We start from the raw sequence: 25,105 nt of genomic DNA, 5'->3' as shown, positions 1-25,105 counted from the left end.
TCTTTTTGAATCTGAAATCCTAGAACCCTTACTTAAGGTTTTCGGGTTCAAGATGAAATCCTTGCGAGCAGTGATTGCAGTTCTGAAAGAACAGGAGTTCATGGTCTCCCTGGATATCAGGGACGCCTATCTCCATATCCCGATTTGGCCATCACATCAGGCTTACCTGAGGTTTGCCCTGCTGAACGATCCCTACCAGTTCCAGGCGCTACCCTTCGGACTGTCCACAGCTCTGAAGGAGTTCACGAAGGTGATGGCAGAGATGATGTTCCAACTCCGGGTCCATGGCGTCAATATTGTCCCTTACCTGGACGATCTCCTGATAAAAGCAAGATCCAGGAAGCTTTAATTGCTCCATATAGACCGCACTATCCAACTTCTGTCTCACCATGGGTGGATCCTCAATTTTCAGAAGTCCCACCTGGAGCCAACTCCACGGCTCCTGTTCCTGGGAATGTTGCTGGATACTGTGGCCCAGAAAGTGTTTCTCCCAGAAGACAAAGCAAGAACACTTCAGGAGATGGTTCGCATGATTCTCCAGCATACACAAATATCCATCCATCTTTGCATAAGATTGTTGGGGAAGATAGTTGCCTCGTACGAGGCGAGCCAGTATGGAAGGTTCCATGCCAGAACTTTTCAATTGGATCTCCTGAGCAAGTGGTCCGGATCACATCTTCAGATGCACTGGATGATACGGCTGTCACCTCAGGCCAGGATTTCCCTCCTGCGGTGGCTGCAGTCCTCCAACCTACTGGAAGGCCGAAGTTTCGGGATTAAGGATTGGATCCTCCTCACGACAGATGCGAGTCTGAGAGGATGGGGAGCTGTCACCGAAGGGGCTCAGTTCTAGGGCACGTGGTCAGCCCAAGAAGCCCTCCTTCCGATCAACATTCTGGAACTTCGGGCAATCTACAATGCTCTGATTCAGGCCTCACCTCTGCTCAGGGATCACGCGATCCAAGTACAGTCGGACAGTGCCACGGCAGTAGCGTATATCAGTCGACAAGGAGGAACGAAAAGGAGGGCCTGCATGCGAGAAGTGTCAAAGATACTCCTCTGGGCAGAAGGAAATGCAAGAGCACTGTCCGCAATCTTCATTCCGGGAGTAGACAAGTGGGAAGCGGACTTCCTGAGTCGTCATGATCTCCACCCGGGAGAGTGCGGGCTTCACCATCAGGTGTTTCAGCAGATTATCGACTGTTGGGGCTTCCCACAAATAGACGTGATAGCTTCTCGTCTCAACAAGAAGCTTCGTTGGTATTGGTCACGAACCAGGGACCCTCAGGCGAGGGCAGTAGATGCTCTGACGTCGCCTTGGCCTTACCGGCTGGTCTACCTGTTTTCTCCAATTCCATTGCTCCCAAGGGTGCTCAAGCGAATCGGCAATCAAGGAGTTCAGGCAATTCTGATTGCCCCGGATTGGCCTCGAAGGGCGTGGTACGCGAATCTTCTGGACATGTCCGTCAAAAGACCTTTGGCCTCTGCCACTGACAAGAGATCTTCTTCAACAAGGCCCGTTCGTCTACCCGGACTTATGGCAATTTCTTTTGACGGTGTGGCGGTTGAGCGGAACATCCTAGCTCACAAGGGCCTTTCCAAAAAGGTTATTGCTACCGTGGTTCAGGCCAAGAAACCTGTTACGTCAAAACACTATCATCATATCTGAAGGATATATGTCTCTTGGTGCAAGGAACGCACGTATCCGCCTGCGGAGTTCCACTTGGGATGTTTCCTCCGTTTCCTGCAGGCTGGTGTGGATAAGGGCTTACATCGGGGTTCCATTAAGGTCCAGATTTCAGTGCTCTCCATTTTCTTCCAGAAGAAATTGGCAGTATTGCCAGAAGTTCAGACCTTGCAAGGGGTGCTTCACATTCAACCTCCTTTTGTGCCGCCCACGGCACCCTGGGATTTGAATGTAGTGTTGGAATTTCTACAGTCCTCCTGGTTTCAACTTCTGATGACGGTAGAAGACAAGTACCTCACGTGGAAGGCAATGATGTTATTGGCCCTGCCTTCTGCTAGGCTTGTCTCAGAATTGGGGGCCTTATCGTGTAAAAACCCTTACTTGGTCTTTTATGAGGACAGAGCGGAGCTCAGGACTAGGCAGCAGTTCCTGCCGAAGGTTTTCTCTGCGTTCCTCTTTAATCAACCCATTGTGGTTCTGTCAAGTTCTGGCACTTCTGCTCCTCCGGAGGCATTGGATGTTGTGCAAGCCTTGAAGATCTATGTTAAGAGAACGGCTCGGATCAGAAAGACAGATTCCTTGTTCGTACTATATGATGCGCAGAAAAAGGGTTGCCCTGCTTTAAAGCAGTCCATTGCTCGTTGGCTTAGGCTTACTATCCTAGCACTATTTTACCTATTACTGCCTGTGGGAGGGGGCATAGAGGGGAGGAGCCAGCACACCCAGTTGAAGAAATTTAAAGTGTACCAGCTCCTTTGGACCCTGTCTATACTCCATCGTATTAGATTCCCCCAATATCCCTTATGGATTACAAGAAAGAAAAGGATTTACCTGTAGGTAGTTAAAATACTATTTTATCAATAGTGGTGTACAATGAAACCAGCATAAACACAACCTATTCCGTGTAGAACACAGGGGTGTAAGAACCTCTGTCCAGACACCTCTGTATGACCTATGTACACGGGATCAGTATGGATGACAAAAATAAGACGCCAGAATCCCGAAAGGAGAAATCCAGACAGGGGTGATTATGCTATGCTAGCCCGCCTCCACTACCTCCTAACCCTTCCTTCCTGCAGCTTAACCCTAACCTCCCCCTGGTGGTACCTAAACCTAACCCCCCTGCCCCGCAGCCTAACCCTAACCTCCCCCCTTAGTGCTTAAACCTATGCACAGGGAGCACAGAGTTTACCTGGTGATTCAGCTGCAAGTCCTGCGTGACCTTACACAGCAGCAGATTGTAGCCTCATTTCACCTGCTTCCCCCTGCAGTGCTGGCACCGCTCTCCTCTTATCAGCGGACCAAAGTGAGTGATTTGAGCGTGAACATCTTCATGTTTGTGTAAGTCACACTGACCTCTGTATTCTTGTTGTGAGCGGTCACAGTGTATTCTCACACTTCCCTATGATATTGTGCTTTACAGTCTGGTTGGTAACGTCCTATAAATTGAAAAAATGTGGTGAAGGGGAAAGGGGATATGGCTCTGCACAGGGGTCCCTCCCTTACCTCCAGCCCAGGTATGGTGAGCCAGGAAGGAGGTGCAGAAAGAAAACAAAAATTGTGTTTATTTGCTTTACCAACTACCTATGTCATTTTGTTGGGGCCACCTCCGTGGATAATACACCAGATGTATGTGGGCTGGTGGTGCTCCCCTGAGTCACAGCCAATGTGTACTCAAAAGAAATGTCTAAGTCATTTATTTTCACAGTAATTGCATATGCACATTTATGCATTCTTATATGCATAATTGTATGTTTTAAACTCATTAAGCAGCATATTGGGAACATCTCTTTCGAACCTATTTTTAATATATATCGGGGGGAAAAAGTAAAATTTTATTGAAATTAGAAGTCCCCAACAAGAGTCGTCTTTATTTCTTCCAGTAGTAATAGCTTCCTGGACGCGATCGCGCCCGCCAGCGGTATTCTAATGTTACTGCCGATGGGCATGACAACTTCATTTCAGCTCTCTACCCCCGGAGGTAGCGAGCTGAAATGTGTTTAAAGAGACCCGTTTGGGCGGGCCAAATGGGTCTCTTCACGATCACGCCCATTACTTTAGTCGGGTTTAGGCGCTTGATAATAAGGTACATTTGAATATTGCTGCTCTATCTCCCGTCACTTTAGACGTGAGATAGCGGGTGCGATATGATTTTAATCTTGTTCTGTATGTCCGCAGGATCATGTGACCTAACTTGTGGGGTGTCCAGGTGTAATATATACAATGCAGGCAGGAAGTCCTGTGGTAAATGGGAGAGAGGTAGTACCTCTTCCCTCCCTTGCATTTATTTTATAAAAGGCAAGCTACGTGGCTTCCCTCGGATTCCAGTTTCCAGGTATTGCATGGGTTTGGTTTATTTTCTTCTAATTGCTATCTTCTCTTTCCTACAGACCTATTTTGAGGACAACCCTCGGGACTTCAATCTACTTCGGCATGATAAAGCGTTGCACCCTGCAGTAGTCAAGCCTCACTTGAAGAATGTTCCTGATTATCTGAGTATGTGCGGGTTTCTATTGCTACCTGTATATGCACCATGTCCCCATATATGCTCTCTACTTTTTCCTTTAACAAGAGGTAGATTTCCTTACCCAGTTCCTCCTGTAGCCACTGCCAGCTTTCACTCCTTAAAACACCACTGTCTGGATCCATAAACACATGGGCTTTGGTAGGAATTTAGGCACATGTTCGAAATTTGAGACAGGGGCACCTTGTTAATGAGGCCATTTAAGGGGGGGAAACTACACATCCCAGCATGCCCAGCCGCAGTTTTGATATTAGGGAATGCAAAAACTGTGGCAGGGCATGCTGGGATGTATAGTTTCACAAAAGCTGGAGAGCCACAGGTTGGCCAGGCCTGCGATAGTACATTCAGAACATGAGGTAACATCTGTGTGCCATAGGTTACAGATAATACACCGGTTTTCCTTTATACCTACAGCGTGGTTTTATACGTAGGTGACAGACTGACTTACAGTATTCTGTTCTGTAGGACATGGGAGCATAACTGAGGTATAATCACCATACACTGGCATATACGGAATTGGGAGCCTCCGTGATATCACTGGTGAATTTATAAGCTAGTCTCCTGAATATCTGTTCAATCCACAGTGATTCAGCTATTGTTTCATTGGTTGTCATTTTTATTTGTATTAAATGATTTGCTTGCCTATGACTATGACGCTGCCAGTGGGACATTATTCTGTTCCTATCTCCTTTATCACTCTCCATCCTATTGTCTCCGGCCTGTATGGTACATCCTCCCCCTCATGTGACTGTTTCTGCCTCTCACAGTCCCTCCTTCCCTGCGCTCTATCGTGGACCCTCTAATGAGAAAGAGAAAAAGGAGGAGAATGCAGTCGGCACCCTCAAAGGCCCCAGCTAAAAAGGTGAGTGTTTAATCATTCTCATCGACCCTCCTGCTAGTCATGTGACCATTATATCTATCTTGTAAAGGGAGACTGGGGACAGGGATGGACAAAAAGGTGAATGAAAGATAATTTCTCGAACGTCCTAGTGGATGCTGGGGACTCCGTAAGGACCATGGGGAATAGACGGGCTCCGCAGGAGACAGGGCACTTTAAGAAAGAATTTGGATACTGGTGTGCTCTGGCTCCTCCCTCTATGTCCCTCCTCCAGACCTCCGTTTTGAATCTGTGCCCGGACGAGCTGGGTGCTACTTAGTGAGCTCTCCTGAGCTTGCTAAAAAGAAAGTATTTTGTTAGGTTTTTTTATTTTCAGAGAGATCTGCTGGCAACAGACTCTCTGCTACGTGGGACTGAGGGGAGAGAAGCAGCCCTACTCTCTGCAGATAGGTCCTGCCACTTAGGCTACTGGACACCATTAGCTCCAGAGGGATCGTACACAGGATCTCACCCTTTGTCGTCCGATCCCGGAGCCGCGCCGCCGTCCCCCTCGCAGAGCCGGAAGACAGAAGCCGGTGACAGAAGCAAGAAGACTTCGAAATCGGCGGCAGAAGACTCCAGTCTTCATATGAGGTAGCGCACAGCACTGCAGCTGTGCGCCATTGCTCCCACACTAAACCCACATACTCCGGTCACTGTAGGGTGCAGGGTGCAGGGGGGGGCGTCCTGGGCAGCAATTAGAGACCTCCTGGCAAAAGTGGGCATATATACAGTTGGGCACTGTATATATGCATGGGCCCCCGCCAAAATTGTACATGAAAACGGGACAGAAGCCCGCCGTCGAGGGGGCGGGGCTTCTTCCTCAGCACTCACCAGCGCCATGTTTTTTCTCCACGGCACCGCTGAGAGGAAGCTCCCCAGTCTCTCCCCTGCAGTTACACGGTAGAAGAGGGTAAAAAGAGAGGGGGGGGCACATAATTAGGCGCAAAAATCAATATAAACAGCAGCTACTGGGTTAACATTAAGTTACTGTGTTATTCCTGGGTTAATAGCGCTGAGGTGTGTGCTGGCATACTCTCTCTCTGTCTCTCCAAAGGGCCTTATGGGGGAATTGTCTACAGGTGAGCATTCCCTGAGTGTGTGGTGTGTCGGTACGTGTGTGTCGACATGTCTGAGGTAAAAGGCTCCCCTAAGGAGGAGATGGAGCAAATGTGTGTGAGAGGGTGTCTCCGTCGACAACGCCGACACCTGTTTAGATATGTGTAATTAAGTGCTAAGGTGAATTTATTGCACAAAAGATTAGAGAACAGACAGGAAATCTACCCATGTCTGTCCCTATGTCGCAGAGACCTTTAGAGTCTCTCAATGCTCACTATCCAAAATAATAGACACTGATATCGACACGGAGTTTGACTCCAGTGTCGACTACGATAATGCAAAGTTACAGCCAAAATGGCAGAAAAGTATTCAATATATGATTATTGTAATAAAAGATGATTTGCATATCACTGATGACTCATCTGTCCCTGACACAAGGGTACACATGTTTAAGGGGAAGAAAGCTGAGGTAAATTTCCCTCCTCTCATGATGAAAAAGAGCGGGAATCTCCAGATAAGAGACTGCAGTTTCCCACAAAGAATTCTCAGGCAGTATCCTTTCCCCACTAGGGCCAGGATATGATGGGAATCTTCCCCTAGGGTGTCACGTTTGCCCAAAAGGTAGCCCTGACGTAACAGCTATTCTCAGGGATCCTGCAGATAGCGTGCACATTCTGGTACACTACTCAGACCGGCGATTGTGTCGGCATGGGTTTATAGCGCTGTGGCAGCGTGGACAGGTACCTTTATCAGCTGAGATTGAGACCCTAGTATGCATATAGATATATATATGTATATATAGAGATATATATATATATATATATATATATATATATATATATATATTAAAGATGCTGTCTTAAGAGATATGTATATATAAAACATGCCCAAAGAGACATGAGTATACTGGGTCCTAGAGTCAAAGCTATGTCGATTTCTGCTTGACATGTCCTGTAGAATATGCAATGGACAGATGATGCCGACTTAAGAGGCATATGGAAGGCTGAGGATTGTGTGGAGAAGGGTTCTCGGACCTGGTCTCCACAGTTATAGCTGGTAATTCTGATATTTTGCCTTATATTCCTGCACAGCCTAGGAAAGCACGACATTATCAAATGCAGCCTTTCGAATAAAGAGGCAAGAAAGTCCGAGGTGCGTCCTTTCTTGCCAGAGGCGGGGGTAGAGAAAAGAAGCTGCACAACACAGCTAGTTCCCAGGAACAGAAGGGCTCCCCGGCCTCTACAAAAATCCACCGCATGTCGCTGGGGCTCCACAGGCGGAGCTAGGCCCGGTGGGGGCACGCCTTCGTAAGTTCAGCCACAAGTGGGTTCACTCCCTGTTAGATCCCTGGGCAATAGATATTGTGTCTCAGGGATACAAGCTGGACTTTGAGAAGATGCCCCCTCACCGACGGCCCTGCGGGCTTCCCCCCACGAGAGGGAAACAGTGTTAACTGCAATTCACAAATTGTATCTTCAACAGGTGGTGGTCAAGGTTCCCCTCCTTCAACAAGGAGGGGGGTGTTATTCGACCATGTTGTAGTCCCGAAACCAGACGGTTCGGTCAGACCCATATTGAATTTAAAATCCCTGAACATATACCTGAAAAGGTTCAAGTTCAAGATGGAATCGCTAAGAGCGGTCATTGCAAGCCTGAAAGGGGGAGATTTTATGGTGACTCGGTACATAAAGGATGCATTCCTTCATGTCCCCATTTATCCACCTCATTAGGCGTACCTCAGAATTGCGGTACGGGATTGTCATTACCAATTTCAGACGTTGCCGTTTGGTCTCTCCACGGCCTTGAGAATATTCACCAAGGTAATGGCGGAAATTATGGTGCTCCTGCGGAAGCAAGGTGTCACTATTATCACGTACTTGGACGATCTCCTCATAAAAGCGAGATCAAGAGAGCAGTTGCTGAACAGCGTATCACTTTCTCTGGAAGTGTAACGGCAATACGGCTGGATTCTATATATTCCAAAGTCGCAGTTGGTTCCTACAGCTCATCTGCCTCTACTAGGCATGATCCTAGACACAGACCAGAAAAGGGTTTATCTCCCGATAGAGAGAGCTCAGGAGCTCGTGACATTGGTCAGGAATCTATTAAAACCAAAACAGGTGTCAGTGCATCACTGCACTCGAGTCCTGGGAAGGAGGGTGGCATCATACGAAGCCATTCCCTTCGGCAGGTTCCATACGAGGACCTTCCAATGGGACTTACTGGACAAGTGGTCCGGATCACATCTTCAGATGCATCGGTTAATCACCCTATCCCCCAGGGCCAGGGTGTCTCTCCTGTGGTGGCTGCAGAGTGCTCACCTTCTCGAAGGTCGCAGATTCGGCATTCAGGACTGGGTCCTGGTGACCACGGATGCAACCCTCCAAGGGTGGGGGGGCAGTCACACAGGGAAGAAATTTCCAAGGGCTGTGGTCAAGGCAGGAGACTTGCCTTCACATCAATATCCTGGAACTAAGGGCCATATACAACGCCCTAAGTCAAGCGGAGACCCTGCTTCGCGACCAACCGGTTCTGATTCAGTCAGACAATATCACTGCAGTGGCTCATGTAACCGCCAAGGCGGCACAAGGAGCAGGGTGGCGATGGTAGAAGCCACCAGAATTCTTAGCTGGGCGGAGAATCACGTAAGCGCACTGTCAGTAGTGTTCATTCCGGGAGGGGACAACTGGGAAGCAGACTTCCTCAGCAGGCACGACCTCCACCCGGGAGAGTGGGGAATTCATCAAGAAGTCTTCATGCAGATTGCAAGTCGGTGGGAACTGCCACAGGTGGACATGATGGCATCCCGCCTCAACAAAAAGCTGCAGAGATATTGCGCCAGGTCAAGAGACCCTCAGGCGATAGCTGTGGACGCACTGGTGACACCGTGGGTGTTCCCGTCGGTCTATGTATTTCCTCCTCTTCCTCTCATACCCAAGGTGCTGAGAATCCATAAGAAAAGAGGAGTGAGAACAATACTCTTTGTTCCGGATTGGCCAAGAAGGACTTGGTATCCAGATCTGCAAGAAATGCTCACAGAGGACCCGTGGCCTCTGCCTCTAAGACAGGACTTGTGCAACAGGGGCCCTGTCTGTTCCAAGACTTGCTGCGTTTGACGGCATGGCGGTTGAACGCCGGATCCTAGCAGAAAAAGGCATTCCGGATGAGGTCATTCCTACGCTGATAGAGGCTAGGAAGGATGTGACGGATCAACATTATCAGCGTACATGGCGAAAATATGTTGCTTGGTGTGAGGCCAGGAATGCCCCTACGGAGGAATTCCAGCTGGGCCGTTTTATTCACTTCCTACAGTCGGGAGTGGCTTTGGGCCTGAAATTGGGTTCCATTAAGGTCCAGATTTTGGTCCTATCCATTTTCTTTCAAAAAGAACTGGCTTCTCTTCTTGAAGTTCAGACGTTGTAAAGGGAGTGCTGCATATTCAGCCCCCTTTTGTGCCTCCAGTGGCACCTTGGGATCTTAACGTGGTGTTGAGTTTCCTGAAGTCACACTGGTTTGAGCCACTCAAAACCGTGGAGTTAAAAATTTCTCACGTGGAAGGTGGTCATGCCATTAGCCTTGGCTTCAGCTAGGCGTGTGTCAGAATTAGCGGCTTTGTCACATAAAAGCCCCTATCTGGTTTTCCATATGGACAGGGCAGAATTGCGGACCCGTCCACAATTTCTGCCAAAAGTGGTGCCATCTTTTCATATGAACCAACCGATTGTGGTGTCTGTGGCTACTCGTGACTTGGAGAATTCCGAGTTGCTGGATGTGGTCAGGGCTTTGAAGGTTTATGTAGCCAGAACGGCTAGAGTCAGGAAAACTGAGTCGCTGTTTATCCTGTATGCATCCAACAAGCGGGGTGCTCCTGCTTCAAAGCAAACTATTGCTCGCTGGATCTGTAACACGATTCAGCAGGCTCATTCTGCGGCTGGATTGCCGCTTCCAAAATCAGTAAAAGCCCACTCCACAAGGAAGGTGGGCTCTTCTTGGGCGGCTGCCCGAGGGGTCTCGGCATTACGGCTTTGCCGAGCAGCTACTTGGTCAAGTTCAAACACTTTTGCAAAGTTTTACAAGTTTGATACCCTGGCTGAGGAGGACCTTGTGTTTGCTCATTCGGTGCTGCAGAGTCATCCGCACTCTCCCGCCCGTTTGGGAGCTTTGGTATAATCCCCATGGTCCTTACGGAGTCCCCAGCATCCACTAGGACGTTAGAGAAAATAAGATTTTTTTTTTTTAATTCAATACTTTTTTATTGATTTTGTGTTTTTCAGTGAAACAAAAATACAAAAACAAACAAAGCAAACCAAAACAAATCCCCAACCCAGGGAAATACGCAGATTCCCAATTCTAGTAGTAACCAATTAGTACAGTAAAGCATGTGCAGGCTTAATTCCGTTACAGATAATATGAATTAGAACTAGTATCACATATTAGCATGAACCATATAGAACAATGTATATTGTATAGAGTCGTCTATGGCAACACACCATAAATATTGAGCAAATCATACAACAGCAATATTGGCAAAGTATGGCCGACCGACCGCGGGCGCCAGGAGACCCCACAAATAAAGAGAGGCAGCTCACCCCATGCAGGTCTAGAAACACACTCCCACACTAACCCCCCGGTACGTGTCTCATCTCCCGTCCGCCCAGGCACGGAGCCCTCAGTAGTGGGTACTCAGACACTCTGGGTCATAAAGCGCGGAGACTGAAGCCATCTACCCCACAGGTCCTGATATTTTTTCCCCGCTTTTCTAGCGAAGTATACATATTTCTCATGAGAGGCCGTATCATTTACAAGTGAGACCCAGGATCGCATTGTGGGCGCATCTTTGGCTAGCCAAAGCCGGGCGATACACACCTTGGCTAGGCCACCTAGATTAATTACATATCTTCTGGCAGGGAGGTTCAGGGCATCCTCCTCCACAGCAGATAACACGCATGTCGTCGGGGAGCATACAGACTAGGGAATACCCGTTGACACCAGGGCGTCAGTAACACCCGACCAGAACACGGCTACCTTGGGGCATAGCCAGATAATGTGCCAAAAGTCCGCATCCAGACTATCGCACTTAGGACATCTGGAGGAGTGGGTACCCCCTATACGTCGCAAGCACACTGGGGTCATATAAACTCTGTGTATTAGAAACAGTTGGATTTGTTGATATCTGGTGGTGGTAGTGGATAATCGTGGAGAACACAAAGCACCCTCCCAAATCTCATCAGAGATGGCACCCAAGATAGATTCCCACTTATTCCTGAGAAGGGATAACGGGTCAGAGTAGTGAGATCGAAGCATGGTTGTATAGATGTTGGACACCAGATGTCCATTTCCCAGGGACTGCAGGAGAGGCTTCACCGGGGAGTCCGCTACCGTTGGGGGAGTATCGGGAAATTGTGCATTAAGCGCATGTCTCAGTTGCAGGTATCGGTAGAAATGAGACGAGGGTACACTGTAATCCTGTTGAATTTGCAGGAAGGTTTTCAGTATACCAACGTTACACAAGTGTCCCAGGGATGTCACCCCCCACCTCCCCCACACCGCCCCAGTCTGCAGCGAAGCCAATTCTGGGAAGCCAAAGGCATTGTCCAGAGGAGTATCTGGGTCAATACCTTGGCCCAATAGGATAACATGTACCTGTTTCCATATGAGGACGGCCTGTTTTATTATAGGAATCTTGGACAAGTTAGGGTTCCCACAGATAAGCATCTGTAATGGAGAGCCGTCAGGGCAGGCCTGTAAAAGCATTTGGGAGTGTATGGTGTGAGCATCTGGGGCATTTACCCACTCCCATATTTGTGCCAACTGCGCAGAATAGTAATAAAATCGAAACATAGGGAGAGCTAAGCCTCCCAGCACTCTCTGTCTGGACAGAACGTCAAGTCTCAACCGCGCTCTCCGACTGGCCCAAATTAAAGAAGAGAGCAAACTGTCAATCTGTTTAAATGTCTTCAAGTTAATATATATAGGGGATTGCTGGAGGACATAAAGGAGTTTAGGCAAGTATACTATTTTTACCAAATTGACCCTACCAGTAACAGTCAGGGGCAGAGTCCCCCAAACTCTGACCTTCGAGCGGAGATACACCATCTGCGGCATGATATTAAGGGAAACATAGGTACAAGGGTCATTAGATACCCATATACCCAGGTACTTGAAAGAGTCTACCCATTTAAGGGGGGTATGAATCACTGGGGCCACCGGAACCAGGCCTCTAAGTGGAGTAATGGTGGATTTGTCCCAGTTAATTTTGAGTCTGGAGAAGTGTCCGTAGTTGGTTATCAAGTCAAGGAGTTTAGGTAAGGAGGAGAAGTAGTCGTCCACAAAGAGCAAGAGGTCATCAGCGTATAACGCTATCCTGTCCTCTCTTGCGCCAACCCTAATACCCACAATATCTGGATTTGCTCTAATCAAACATGCCAATGGCTCAATAGCAATGGCAAACAGAGTCGGAGACAAAGGGCAGCCTTGTCTCGTTCCCCTGGACAGGGGAAAGGAGTCCGAAACAAACCCGTTCACCGAGACTTTGGCCATGGGCAGAGAATACAATAATTTAACATAGCCAATAAAGTTGGGGCCCACGCCAAACCTACCCATAGCCTCCCAGAGGAAGGCCCACTCCACCGAATCAAAAGCCTTTGCGGCATCTAAAGAGGCTATAACGGCAGAGCAGTCCTCCCCCCGAGAAACCTGAAAATTAGTGAACAGGCGCCTCAGATTTACAGCAGTGGACTTGCCAGGCATGAAGCCCGTTTGGTCAGGGTGAATAATTTGGGAGATAACCTGGTTAAGTCTGGAAGCCAGAACCTTGGCTAGGATTTTAATGTCCGTGGGCAGCAGGGAAATAGGACGGTATGATTCAACCCTCCTGGGGTCCTTATCTGGCTTGGGAATGACTATAATCAACGCCTCTGCCATAGACGGGGGAAGCGCGCCTTGGGCAAAGATTTCATTGAATAACTTAAGCATCTGAGGGGCAAATTTTTTTATATGCTTCCTATACAGTTCTGACGGAATGCCATCAAGGCCAGAGGCCTTACCATCGGGGGAGGCAGAGATCGCAATCTCAATCTCCTCCAACGACAAAGGAGCATCGAGAAGAGCCCTGGCTTCACTGGAGACACGGGGCAAGTGGATTCCATCCAAGTAGTCATGCAGTTCTAGTGGGGAACAGGACAATTTAGAGCGCCTGATAGTATGAGACAAATTCCGCCACGATTTGGGGGGTGCGGTCCAGTACAGACCCAGCCGAGTCCAAAACCTCCATTACAGTATGAGAGGAGCGGTCACCCCTTGCAAGATTGGCCAAATAAGAACCTGGTCTATCCCCAGTAGCATATTGGACATGCGAGGAGAAGAGAAGTCTGTGCTGGGTTTTCCCCCACAGGTATTCCTTCCATTCACCCAGCGCATGGAGCCACACCAACTTAGAGGCGTCTAGGCCATCGCGCACATACATCAGCTCTGAAGCAACTACCCGGGCCTCCAATTCAGATTCACGTTTTCTAAAGGAGGATTTAAGACTCCCCACCCGTTTAATCAATGTTCCTCTTACAAAGGCCTTGAAAGTGTCCCACAGCAAAGACACATCCGAGGTGTCTTCATGCATAACAAATAATTCTAACCAGCTAGCTTCCAAGTCGGATCCCTCACCCATATGCGTCAGCCAAAAGGGATTGAATTTCCACACTGCTTGGCCTCGCTGACCGTTTAAGTCAATATGTAACGATATGGGGGAGTGATCCGAGATACCCCTAGTCTCATATCTGACAGTTCGAACTTTGGGCAAAAGCTCCCGGGACAAAAGAGCCAAATCTATCCTAGAGAAGGAAGAGTGAGAGTGTGAAAAACATGAGTACTGCCTCAAGTCGGGATACTTCAATCTCCAGGGGTTAACCAAAGTCAGCTCCGAAACAGTGTCTGCAAATGGGGAACGCTTGGGCTGTGGGTTGGAGGATGCCGCAGACAGCCTTTCCAACTCGTGGTTTAAAACGTTGTTGAAGTCACCCATACAGATAACAGCTACCCCAGGGGACGCAGCCATAAAGGCAGACGCCTTTTTAAGGACGTCATGCGAGTATGGAGGGGGCACATACACAGCCAGCAATAATAGGGGGACGGAGTTAATTCTGCACTTGAGAAACACATATCTACCCCATTGATCCGTTTGCACAGAATCAAGCGCAAAGGGAACAGACTTCCTAATTAGGATCGACACTCCCCGGGACGCTGCGGTATGCATGGAATGGTAAGCCCAGCCCACCCAAGGTTTTTTAAGGGACATAATCTTAGTACCCAGTAAGTGGGTTTCCATCAGGCAAATTATATCTGAGGCGTAAAGCTTAATCTGTCGAAGCACCAGGGAGAAAATAAGATTTTACTTACCGGTAAATCTATTTCTCGTAGTCCGTAGTGGATGCTGGGCGCCCGTCCCTAGTGCGGACTTCTTCTGCAATACTTGTATATAGTTATTGCTTAAATAAGGGTTATGTTGTGGTTGCATCAGGGTTGATCTGATGCTCCGTTGTTGTTAATACTGTTAACTGGGTAAGTTTATCACAAGTTGTACGGTGTGACTGGTATGAGTCTTGCCCTGGATTCCAAAATCCTTTCCTTGTACTGTCAGCTCTTCTGGGCACAGTTTCTCTAACTGAGGTCTGGAGGAGGGACATAGAGGGAGGAGCCAGAGCACACCAGTATCCAAATTCTTTCTTAAAGTGCCCTGTCTCCTGCGGAGCCCGTCTATTCCCCATGGTCCTTACGGAGTCCCCAGCATCCACTACGGACTACGAGAAATAGATTTACCGGTAAGTAAAATCTTATTTTTTTTTATGACATTAGGCTCCAGGAACATTAACCTTCAAACATAAATACAGTATTTTATCAAATTATGTAGGTAGTAAACCTTAGGTGAGACGTGCTAACTTTGGAAGCCATGGAGAGAACCCAGAACTTAGCCCAATCATTAAATTAATATAGCAGGGGGACAGGTCTGTTTACGCAGTTGTTACGCAGTCTCCAATTAGATGTATTGTCGCAAAAAGTATTTTATTCTTACATTCAAATTCTGTTCATTGGAAATAATCAGCAAGACTTTGATTACGTATCACCTTTTCTCTGACGTCCTAGTGGATGCTGGGTACTCCGTAAGGACCATGGGGAATAGACGGGCTCCGCAGGAGACTGGGCACTCTTAAAAGAAAGATTAGGTACTATATCTGGTGTGCACTGGCTCCTCCCTCTATGCCCCTCCTCCAGACCTCAGTTAGAATCTGTGCCCGGCCAGAGAGCTGGATGCACCTAGTGGGCTCTCCTGAGCTCACTAGAAAAGAAAGTATTTGTTAGGTTTTTTATTTTCAGTGAGATCTGCTGGCAACAGACTCACTGCTACCGAGGGACTGAGGGGAGAGAAGCAAACCTACCTGCTTGCAGCTAGCTTGTGCTTCTAAGGCTACTGGACACCATTAGCTCCAGAGGGATCGAACACAGGGCCCGACCTCGATCGTCCGTTCCCGGAGCTGCGCCGCCGTCCCCCTTGCAGAGCCAGAAGACGGAAGATAAAGATGAAAAACGGCAGCTGAAGACTCCTGTCTTCATTAAGGTAGCGCACAGCACTGCAGCGATGCGCCATTGCTCCCATAGCACACCACACACTCCGGTCACTGTTGGGTGCAGGGCGCTGGGGGGGGGGGGGGGCGCCCTGGGCAGCAATTAGTTTACCTTTTTGGCACAAATAGCACATAATACAGTGTATAACACTGTATATGTGCAAAACCCCCCGCCATTAACATTTTAAATAGCGGGAGAAGCACACCAGCACCATTTTCTCTTCACAGCTCCGCTGGAAGGACGCTCCCCAGGCTCTCCTCTGCAGTATCCAGTACAACAAGGGTAAAAAAGAGAGGGGGGGCACATAAATTTAGGCGCAATTTGTGTTAATAACAGCAGCTATTGGGGAAAATCACTCAGTATAGTGAAAATCCCTGTGTTATATAGCGTGGTGGTGTGTGCTGGCATACTCTCTCTCTGTCTCCCCAAAGGACTTTGTGGGGTCCTGTCCTCAGTCAGAGCATTCCCTGTGTGTGTGCGGTGTGTCGGTACGGCTGTGTCGACATGTTTGATGAGGAGGGCTACGTGGAGGCGGAGCAGGAGCCGATAAGTGTGATGTCGCCCCCTACGGGGCCGACACCGGAGTGGATGGATATGTGGAAGGTATTAACCGACAGTGTCAACTCTTTACATAAAAGGTTCGATGACGTAACAACCTTGGGACAGCCGGCATCTCAGCCCGCACCTGTCCAGGCGTCTCAGAGGCCATCAGGGGCTCAAAAACGCCCGCTAGCTCAGATGGCAGACACAGATGTCGACACGGAGTCTGACTCCAGTGTAGACGAGGATGAGACAAATGTACAGTCCACAAGGGCCATCCGATGCATGATTACGGCAATGAAAAATGTGTTGCACATTTCTGACATTAACCCGGTTACCACTAAAAAGGGTATTATGTTTGGGGAGAAAAAGCAGCCAGTGACTTTTCCCCCATCTGATGAATTAAATGAATTGTGTGAAGAAGCGTGGTGTTCCCCTGATAAGAAACTAGTGATTTCTAAGAGGTTACTGATGGCGTACCCTTTCCCGCCAACGGATAGGTTGCGCTGGGAGACATCCCCTAGGGTGGACAAGGCGCTCACACGATTATCTAAAAGGGTGGCACTGCCGTCTCAGGATACGGCCGCCCTAAAGGAGCCTGCAGATAGAAAGCAGGAGGCTATCCTGAAGTCTGTATATACACACTCAGGTACTATACTGAGACCTGCTATTGCTTCAGCATGGATGTGTAGTGCTGCAGCAGCATGGTCTGATACCCTGTCAGACAACATTGATACCCTCGACAGGGATGCTATTTTGCTAACCATAGAGCATATAAAGGACGTCGTCTTGTATATGAGGGATGCACAGAGGGACATTTGCCGGCTGGCATCTAGAATTAATGCAATGTCCATTTCTGCCAGGAGAGTATTATGGACTCGGCAGTGGACAGGTGATGCTGATTCTAAAAGGCACATGGAGGTTTTGCCTTATAAGGGTGAGGAATTGTTTGGGGACGGTCTCTCGGACCTCGTATCCACAGCAACAGCTGGGAAGTCGACTTTTTTACCTCAGGTTCCCTCACAGCCTAAGAAAGCACCGTATTATCAAGTACAGTCCTTTCGGCCTCAGAAAGGCAAGCGGGTCAGAGGCGCATCGTTTCTGCCCAGAGGCAGGGGTAGAGGAAAAAAGCTGCACCAGACAGCCAGTTCCCAGGAACAAAAATCCTCCCCTGCTTCCACTAAGTCCACCGCATGACGCTGGGGCTCCACAGGTGGAGCCAGGTGCGGTGGGGGCGCGTCTCCGGAACTTCAGCGACCAGTGGGTTCGCTCACAGGTGGATCTCTGGGTTCTACAAGTGGTATCTCAGGGATACAAGCTGGAGTTCGAGGCGACTCCCCCTCGCCGTTACCTCAAATCAGCCTTGCCAGCGGCTCCCAGGGAAAGGGAGGTAGTACTGGCGGCTATTCACAAGCTGTACCTTCAGCAGGTGATAATCAAGGTTCCCCTCCTTCAACAGGGACGGGGTTACTATTCCACAATGTTTGTGGTACCGAAACCAGACAGTTCGGTGAGACCCATTCTAAATTTAAAATCCTTGAACACTTATGTAAGGAAGTTCAAGTTCAAAATGGAATCGCTCAGGGCGGTTATTGCAAGCCTGGAAGAGGGGGATTTTATGGTGTCGCTGGACATCAAGGACGCTTATCTGCATGTCCCCATTTACCCACCTCACCAGGAGTACCTCAGGTTTGTGGTACAGGACTGTCATTACCAATTCCAGACGTTGCCGTTTGGTCTGTCCACGGCACCGAGGGTATTTACCAAGGTAATGGCCGAAATGATGATACTCCTTCGGAAGAAGGGAGTTATAATTAACCCATACTTGGACGATCTCCTTATAAAGGCGAGGTCCAAGGAGCAGTTGTTAGTCAACGTAGCACTATCTCGGGAAGTGCTGCAACAGCACGGCTGGATTCTGAATATCCCAAAGTCGCAGCTGATTCCTGCGACGCGTCTGCTGTTCTTGGGCATGATTCTGGACCCAGAACAGAAGAAGGTGTTTCTCCCAGTGGAGAAGGCCCAGGAATTGTCATCTCTGGTCAGGGACCTCCTGAAACCAAACCAGGTGTCGGTGCATCACTGCACGCGAGTCCTGGGAAAGATGGTAGCTTCTTACGAAGCAATTCCCTTCGGCAGGTTCCATGCAAGGATCTTTCAGTGAGATCTGTTAGACAAGTGGTCCGGATCGCATCTTCAGATGCATCGGCTGATCACCCTGTCCCCGAGGGCCAGGGTGTCTCTGCTGTGGTAGATGCAGAGTGCTCATCTTCTCGAGGGCCGCAGATTCGGCATACAGGACTGGGTCCCGGTGACCACGGATGCAAGCCTCCGAGGTTGGGGGGCAGTCACTCAGGGAAGGAACTTCCAAGGACAGTGGTCAAGTCAGGAGACTTCCCTTCACATAAATATTCTGGAACTAAGGGCCATTTACAACGCCCTGAGTCAAGCAGAACCCCTGCTTAAAAACCAACCGGTGATTCAGTCAGACAACATCACGGCGGTCGTCCATGTAAACCGCCAGGGCGGCACAAGAAGCAGGATGGCAATGGCAGAAGCCACAAGGATTCTTCGATGGGCGGAGAATCACGTGCTAGCACGGTCAGCAGTGTTCATTCCGGGAGTGGACAACTGGGAAGCAGACTTCCTCAGCAGGCACGACCTCCACCCGGGAGAGTGGGGACTTCATCCAGAAGTCTTCACGCTGATTGTAAATCGTTGGGAACGGCCACAGGTAGACATGATGGCGTCCCGCCTCTACAAAAAGCTAAAAAGATATTGCGCCAGGTCAAGGGACCCTCAGGCGATAGCTGTGGACGCCCTGGTGACACCGTGGGTGTACCAGTCGGTTTATGTGTTCCCTCCTCTTCCTCTCATACCCAAGGTACTGAGGATAATAAGAAAGAGAGGAGTAAGAACTATACTCATCGTTCCGGATTGGCCAAGAAGAACTTAATACCCAGAACTACAAGAAATGATCTCAGAAGACCCATGGCCTCTGCGCTACGACAGGACCTGCTGCAGCAGGGGCCCTGTCTGTTCCAAGACTTACCGCGGCTGCGTTTGACGGCATGGCGGTTGAACGCCGGATCCTAACGGAAAAGGGCATTCCAGATGAAGTGATTCCTACGCTGATAAAAGCTAGGAAGGATGTGACCGCAAAACATTATCACCGCATATGGCGAAAATATGTTGCTTGGTGTGAGGCCAGGAAGGCCCCAACAGAGGAATTCCAGCTGGGTCGATTTCTGCACTTCCTACAGTCAGGAGTGACTATGGGCCTAAAATTGGGATCCATTAAAGTCCAGATTTCGGCCCTGTCTATTTTCTTTCAAAAAGAACTGGCTTCACTGCCTGAAGTTCAGACGTTTGTTAAGGGAGTGCTGCATATTCAGCCCCCTTTTGTGCCTCCAGTGGCACCTTGGGATCTCAACGTTGTGTTGGATTTCCTGAAATCACATTGGTTTGAGCCACTTAAGACCGTGGAGTTGAAGTATCTCACGTGGAAGGTAGTCATGCTGTTGGCCTTGGCCTCAGCTAGGCGTGTGTCAGAATTGTGTAGAAAATTTGGTTACCCAAGGGTACTCGGGCGCTTTAGGTAGGAGATATTTCACCGAGCTGCAGTCTCAGGAAAGGGGAAGTCACTCCCGTATACAATGCACAGAAAAGAGGTAGTGAGGCTGCGCTGAATTTGATGAATATAACAATAATAATGTAATAAGTAAAACACAATTTTATTCCTAAAATAGGTACAATAGGTATATATTGAAAACTAAATACATAAAATGCATATCAGAAACAAATGGTATAGTTTCTATGTTTCGAAAAACATTTCTAAAGGGTTACCCAATTCGCCAGGTAGAAAGTGTGGAATTGTGGAGTTTTTTGCAGTGACCGTTCCAAGATGTTTTCCCCTGTAGTGTTACAGTCCAGCATAGACAACAGTCTCAGAAATAAGCAATATCCAATGGGTGGACTAATTACCGTTAGAGGGTAGTGTGCTCCAGATTCTTTGGTGGAGAGCTCCTCATGCGTTACGGTTGGTACAGTCCTCTATGCAATTATTGCTGTATGCAGTCTGAGAATTTGGTAAGGCCGTCTGGACAAAGTTCGGAGAATGGTTCGGTCCTCCTTCAGAACAATTCCTGGCGGGGGTCCCTGGTACACCTGACGCGTTTCGCTGCAGTCAACTAGCAGCTTTATCAAAGGTATCCATGGTTAGGACATGTGGGGTTTATATACCCCTTCTAATATAGTGGCTAATTAGCCCCTGGAAACACCTGATTGCATAATTACGTAATCACTTTAAAAATGGGTGCATAAAATTAGAGCAAACTTATGAGCTTAGACAGACCTACTTCAGATGGGATATAGTATACAGTAAATATACAAATTATTCATAAAAAACAAATTAATTGAAGGTTTTTTAATAAATAAATAAAAGCGGACAGGAAATGTGTTGGAAAACAGTGGCCAATGAGTGAGTTTGTTACTCGTATTGTCATGGAAACAGCATTATAGACTTTTATTATTGGTGGGGGAACATAATGGAGAGCGGTATTAGGATTTCGTATTTCCTAGTAGGTGTTCCGATCACGTGACCTACGTGTCACGTGATCGGGACTTTAGATTACATACTTCCGCTGTGCGAGAGGATAGGGGAATGGTTGCTTCCGCCCTCCAGTATGTGGGGGATGTGGCGCTTCCGCCAACCAGTCATTCAGATAGTAGAGAGTTATATTTAGGCGGAGCAGTGGCCATTTCGATAGTAAGAAATCTAGCCCTACGGGAACAGTATTCAAACATAGATAGAGGGGTTATTTGATTTACATGACAAACCCAAAATATCTTAATCACAATAATATCACATCCACCATATAAATAATAAATGATTATTTTCCCAAGAAGACAGATGGGATAAAGTTCTTCATAACCACTTAGTGTTCAGTTCATTAGCTTTATCTAGATATTATAATAGATGTGGTGGTAAAGGGACCAAGCATATGTCCCCACATGTAATCTATATATACTTTAGGGTTCGGCGGGGCCAGCAGAGCACTGTAAAGGTGATCCGCTCGTGCCACCGAAATCCACCATTTTTGCAAAGAGAATTATAGCTTTATAGGAGTACTATGTAACCTATATAGGGGTGGGGTCCAAAAAGAGTAAAAGGGTTAGTTGCTACTAATATATCATATTATGGTGTTTAGTTCTACAGCCTCATTATTTATTTATTTATTTATTTATTAAAAAAACCTTCAATTAATTTGGTTTTTATGAATAATTTGTATATTTACTGTATACTATATCCCATCTGAAGTAGGTCTGTCTAAGCTCATAAGTTTGCTCTAATTTTATGCACCCATTTTTAAAGTGATTACGTAATTATGCAATCAGGTGTTTCCAGGGGCTAATTAGCCACCATATTAGAAGGGGTATATAAACCCCACATGTCCTAACCATGGATACCTTTGATAAAGCTGCTAGTTGACTGCAGCGAAATGCGTCAGGTGTACCAGGGACCCCCGCCAGGAATTGCTCTGAAGGAGGACCGAACCATTCCCCGAACTTTGTCCAGACGGCCTTACCAAATTCTCAGACTGCATACAGCAATAATTGCATAAAGGACTGTACCAACCGTAACGCATGAGGAGCTCTCCACCAAAGAATCTGGAGCACACTACCCTCTAACGGTAATTAGTCCACCCATTGGATATTGCTTATTTCTGAGACTGTTGTCTATGCTGGACTGTAACACTACAGGGGAAAACATCTTGGAACGGTCACTGCAAAAAACTCCACAATTCCACACTTTCTACCTGGCGAATTGGGTAACCCTTTAGAAATGTTTTTCGAAACATAGAAACTATACCATTTGTTTCTGATATGCATTTTATGTATTTAGTTTTTAATATATACCTATTGTACCTATTTTAGGAATAAAATTGTGTTTTACTTATTACATTATTATTGTTATATTCATCAAATTCAGCGCAGCCTCACTACCTCTTTTCTGTGTGTCAGAATTGGCGGCTTTGTCATGTAAAAGCCCATATCTGATTTTCCATAAGGACAGGGCAGAATTGAGTACTCGTCCACAATTTCTCCCAAAGGTGGTGTCAGCGTTTCATTTGAACCAACCTTTTGTGGTGCCTGCGGCTACTCGGGACTTGGAGGATTCCAAGTTGCTGGACGTAGTCCGGGCCCTGAAAATCTACGTTTCCAGGACGGCTAGAGTCAGAAAAACTGACTCGCTATTTATCCTGCATGCACCCAACAAGCTGGGTGCTCCTGCTTCAAAGCAGACTATTGCTCGCTGGATCTGTAGCACGATTCAGCTTGCGCATTCTGCGGCTGGACTGCCGCATCCTAAATCAGTAAAAGCCCATTCCACGAGGAAGGTGGGCTCTTATTGGGCGGCTGCCCGAGGGGTCTCGGCTTTACAACTTTGCCGAGCTGCTACTTGGTCGGGTTCAAACACTTTTGCAAAATTCTACAAGTTTGATACCCTGGCTGAGGAGGACCTTGAGTTTGCTCATTCGGTGCTGCAGAGTCATCCGCACTCTCCCGCCCGTTTGGGAGCTTTGGTATAATCCCCATGGTCCTTACGGAGTACCCAGCATCCACTAGGACGTCAGAGAAAATAAGAATTTACTCACCGGTAATTCTATTTCTCGTAGTCCGTAGTGGATGCTGGGAGCCCGTCCCAAAGTGCGGACTCTCTGCAATACATGTATATAGTTATTGCTTAACTAAAGGGTTATTGTTATGAGCCATCTGTTACTGAGGCTCCGTTATTGTTCATACTGTTAACTGGGTATAGTTATCACAAGTTGTACAGTGTGATTGGTGTGGCTGGTATGAGTCTTACCCTGGATTCCAAATCCTTTCCTAGTAATGTCAGCTCTTCCGGGCACAGTTTCCCTAACTGAGGTCTGGAGGAGGGGCATAGAGGGAGGAGCCAGTGCACACCAGATATAGTACCTAATCTTTCTTTTAAGAGTGCCCAGTCTCCTGCGGAGCCCGTCTATTCCCCATGGTCCTTACGGAGTACCCAGCATCCACTACGGACTACGAGAAATAGAATTACCGGTGAGTAAATTCTTATTTTGTCATCCAACAACTAGGTGGTGCGGTATACATACTATCTACACAGTACATTGTGCCGGCGAGTCTAACTTCAATTGGGCTAAAGGACCTCGTCTTTCTGGCCTCGTGGATGTAGCCTATGCAATAAATTATTCTATATCCTAGTATTCAGAAGGACAGGTCATTGTCACCACTTGGATTTAGCCTATTCTATACAGTTAGGCTATATGCATGTAGGCTAAATTACCAGGTTCTTCTGCCTCCACATGCCATGATCGACCCTTTTTTTTTTTTTTTGTTTATATTCCTTTTTAGCCCAAATATTACCCTATCCCAGTCCCTAACCATCACCTCCCATAGCCTAACCCTAACCTCCCCCTAGTGCGTAAACCTAACAGAGCCCTCCCGGTGCCTAACCCTAAGAATTCCATGTTCCACATGCTGCAGTGAAACTGAAACTCTGAATCCTTCCCCTGATAAGTAGGCAGGTCACATGGTTGTGCCCTCATCAAAGTTCCATTAGGCCACTTGGATCTAGCATTTATCATGATGGTGTTCCTTAATGCAGTCACAGCCAGTTGCTTAGTGTGTCTGACAATTACATGCTGTGGATGCGCCCATTGCTGTGAGAAGATTGTGACAACTACAGTTGTTTTAAAATAAGGATTTATTGTGTGGTCTATAAAATCTGTTGTCTTTGCCCCTCATAGTTCAAGAAGACACAGAACCCGCTACGAACCTTCAAAAACACAAAGGGGAACAGGAAGGCGGCCACCAAGAAAGGGCAATCCTGATCAAACGCCACCATCATCGGCAATCAGAATGATGGATGAGATATAGGACTTTAATACCTGTACATGAAACCCCCTGAGCGCACATTATTGTATGGGGTACAATGACTCTTGTTCTGGCAGAGGAACACCCTGCAGTGTCGAACGGAGCAGATTTTAGTATCTCTGTGTAAAGTGCCTTGTAAATAAACAAGTTGTCCTCTATTGAAGAGCTGTAAGAACATTCAGAAATATTTATGTACAGACGTAAACAGAAATGGTTGGTACCCTTGGATGAATGAAGAACCCATATTTTTCTCTGAAATAACATGACAGTGACAAAAGGAATTGGCATACAGCATTGTTCCATGTTTAATAGAAATCAGACTTTGCATTTTATTTTTTGAGTCAACACAATATTTTAAGTAATAAAACAAATGAAAGTGTCATGGACAAAAGTTATGGGGACCCTTAACCTAATATTGTTGTACAACCTTTAGAGACAATCACTACAATCAAATGATTTTTGTAGCTCTCTGAGACTTCTGCTCCTATCAGCAGGTTTGTTGTCTCCAGCTGTCTCTAGTTTGATGGGTGCCTTCTCCAGATGGCATGATTCAGCTCTTTCCATAGATATATATATAGATATATATATATATATATATATATATATATATATATAATCTAACACTGAGCAACATCCCCAAACAGGTAATTTCTACTTTAAACTTGTCATTTATTTTGTACAGTCTGGACATGGCTGCTAATAACAAATGCACAGACAAAAATCCTAAAGCTATGTGTGCAAATGCTAGGAGCTTAGGAGACAAAATTCCAGAGCTAATTGCGATAATGACAAGGGATAACCTGGATTTTGTGGCAATTACAGAGTCATGGTGCAATGAAAATCATGACTGGGACATAGCTATACCAGGATACAATTT

The 25,105-nt window shown here is 47.3% G+C and overlaps 1 protein-coding gene across 1 annotated transcript in view; it reads left to right on the top strand.

The window, feature by feature from the left end:
• Positions 1-24,391, top strand: part of DDX56 (DEAD-box helicase 56) — a 90,448-nt gene extending 66,057 nt beyond the window's left edge. Inside the window, exons 12-14 of the mRNA XM_063931911.1 lie at positions 4,078-4,183; positions 4,979-5,073; positions 24,102-24,391. Of these exons, the coding sequence (XP_063787981.1) occupies positions 4,078-4,183; positions 4,979-5,073; positions 24,102-24,185 (285 nt within the window). The 3' untranslated portion in view covers positions 24,186-24,391. The remainder of the gene's footprint in view (positions 1-4,077; positions 4,184-4,978; positions 5,074-24,101) is intronic.
• Positions 24,392-25,105: the final 714 nt, after the last annotated feature.

Source organism: Pseudophryne corroboree, chromosome 6 (genome assembly GCF_028390025.1).
Source record: "Pseudophryne corroboree isolate aPseCor3 chromosome 6, aPseCor3.hap2, whole genome shotgun sequence".
In the NCBI taxonomy this organism is placed as follows: Eukaryota; Metazoa; Chordata; class Amphibia; order Anura; family Myobatrachidae; genus Pseudophryne; species Pseudophryne corroboree.
The sequence above is the reverse complement of the archived record's forward strand: the minus strand, read 5'-3'. Positions and strand labels throughout refer to the sequence as shown.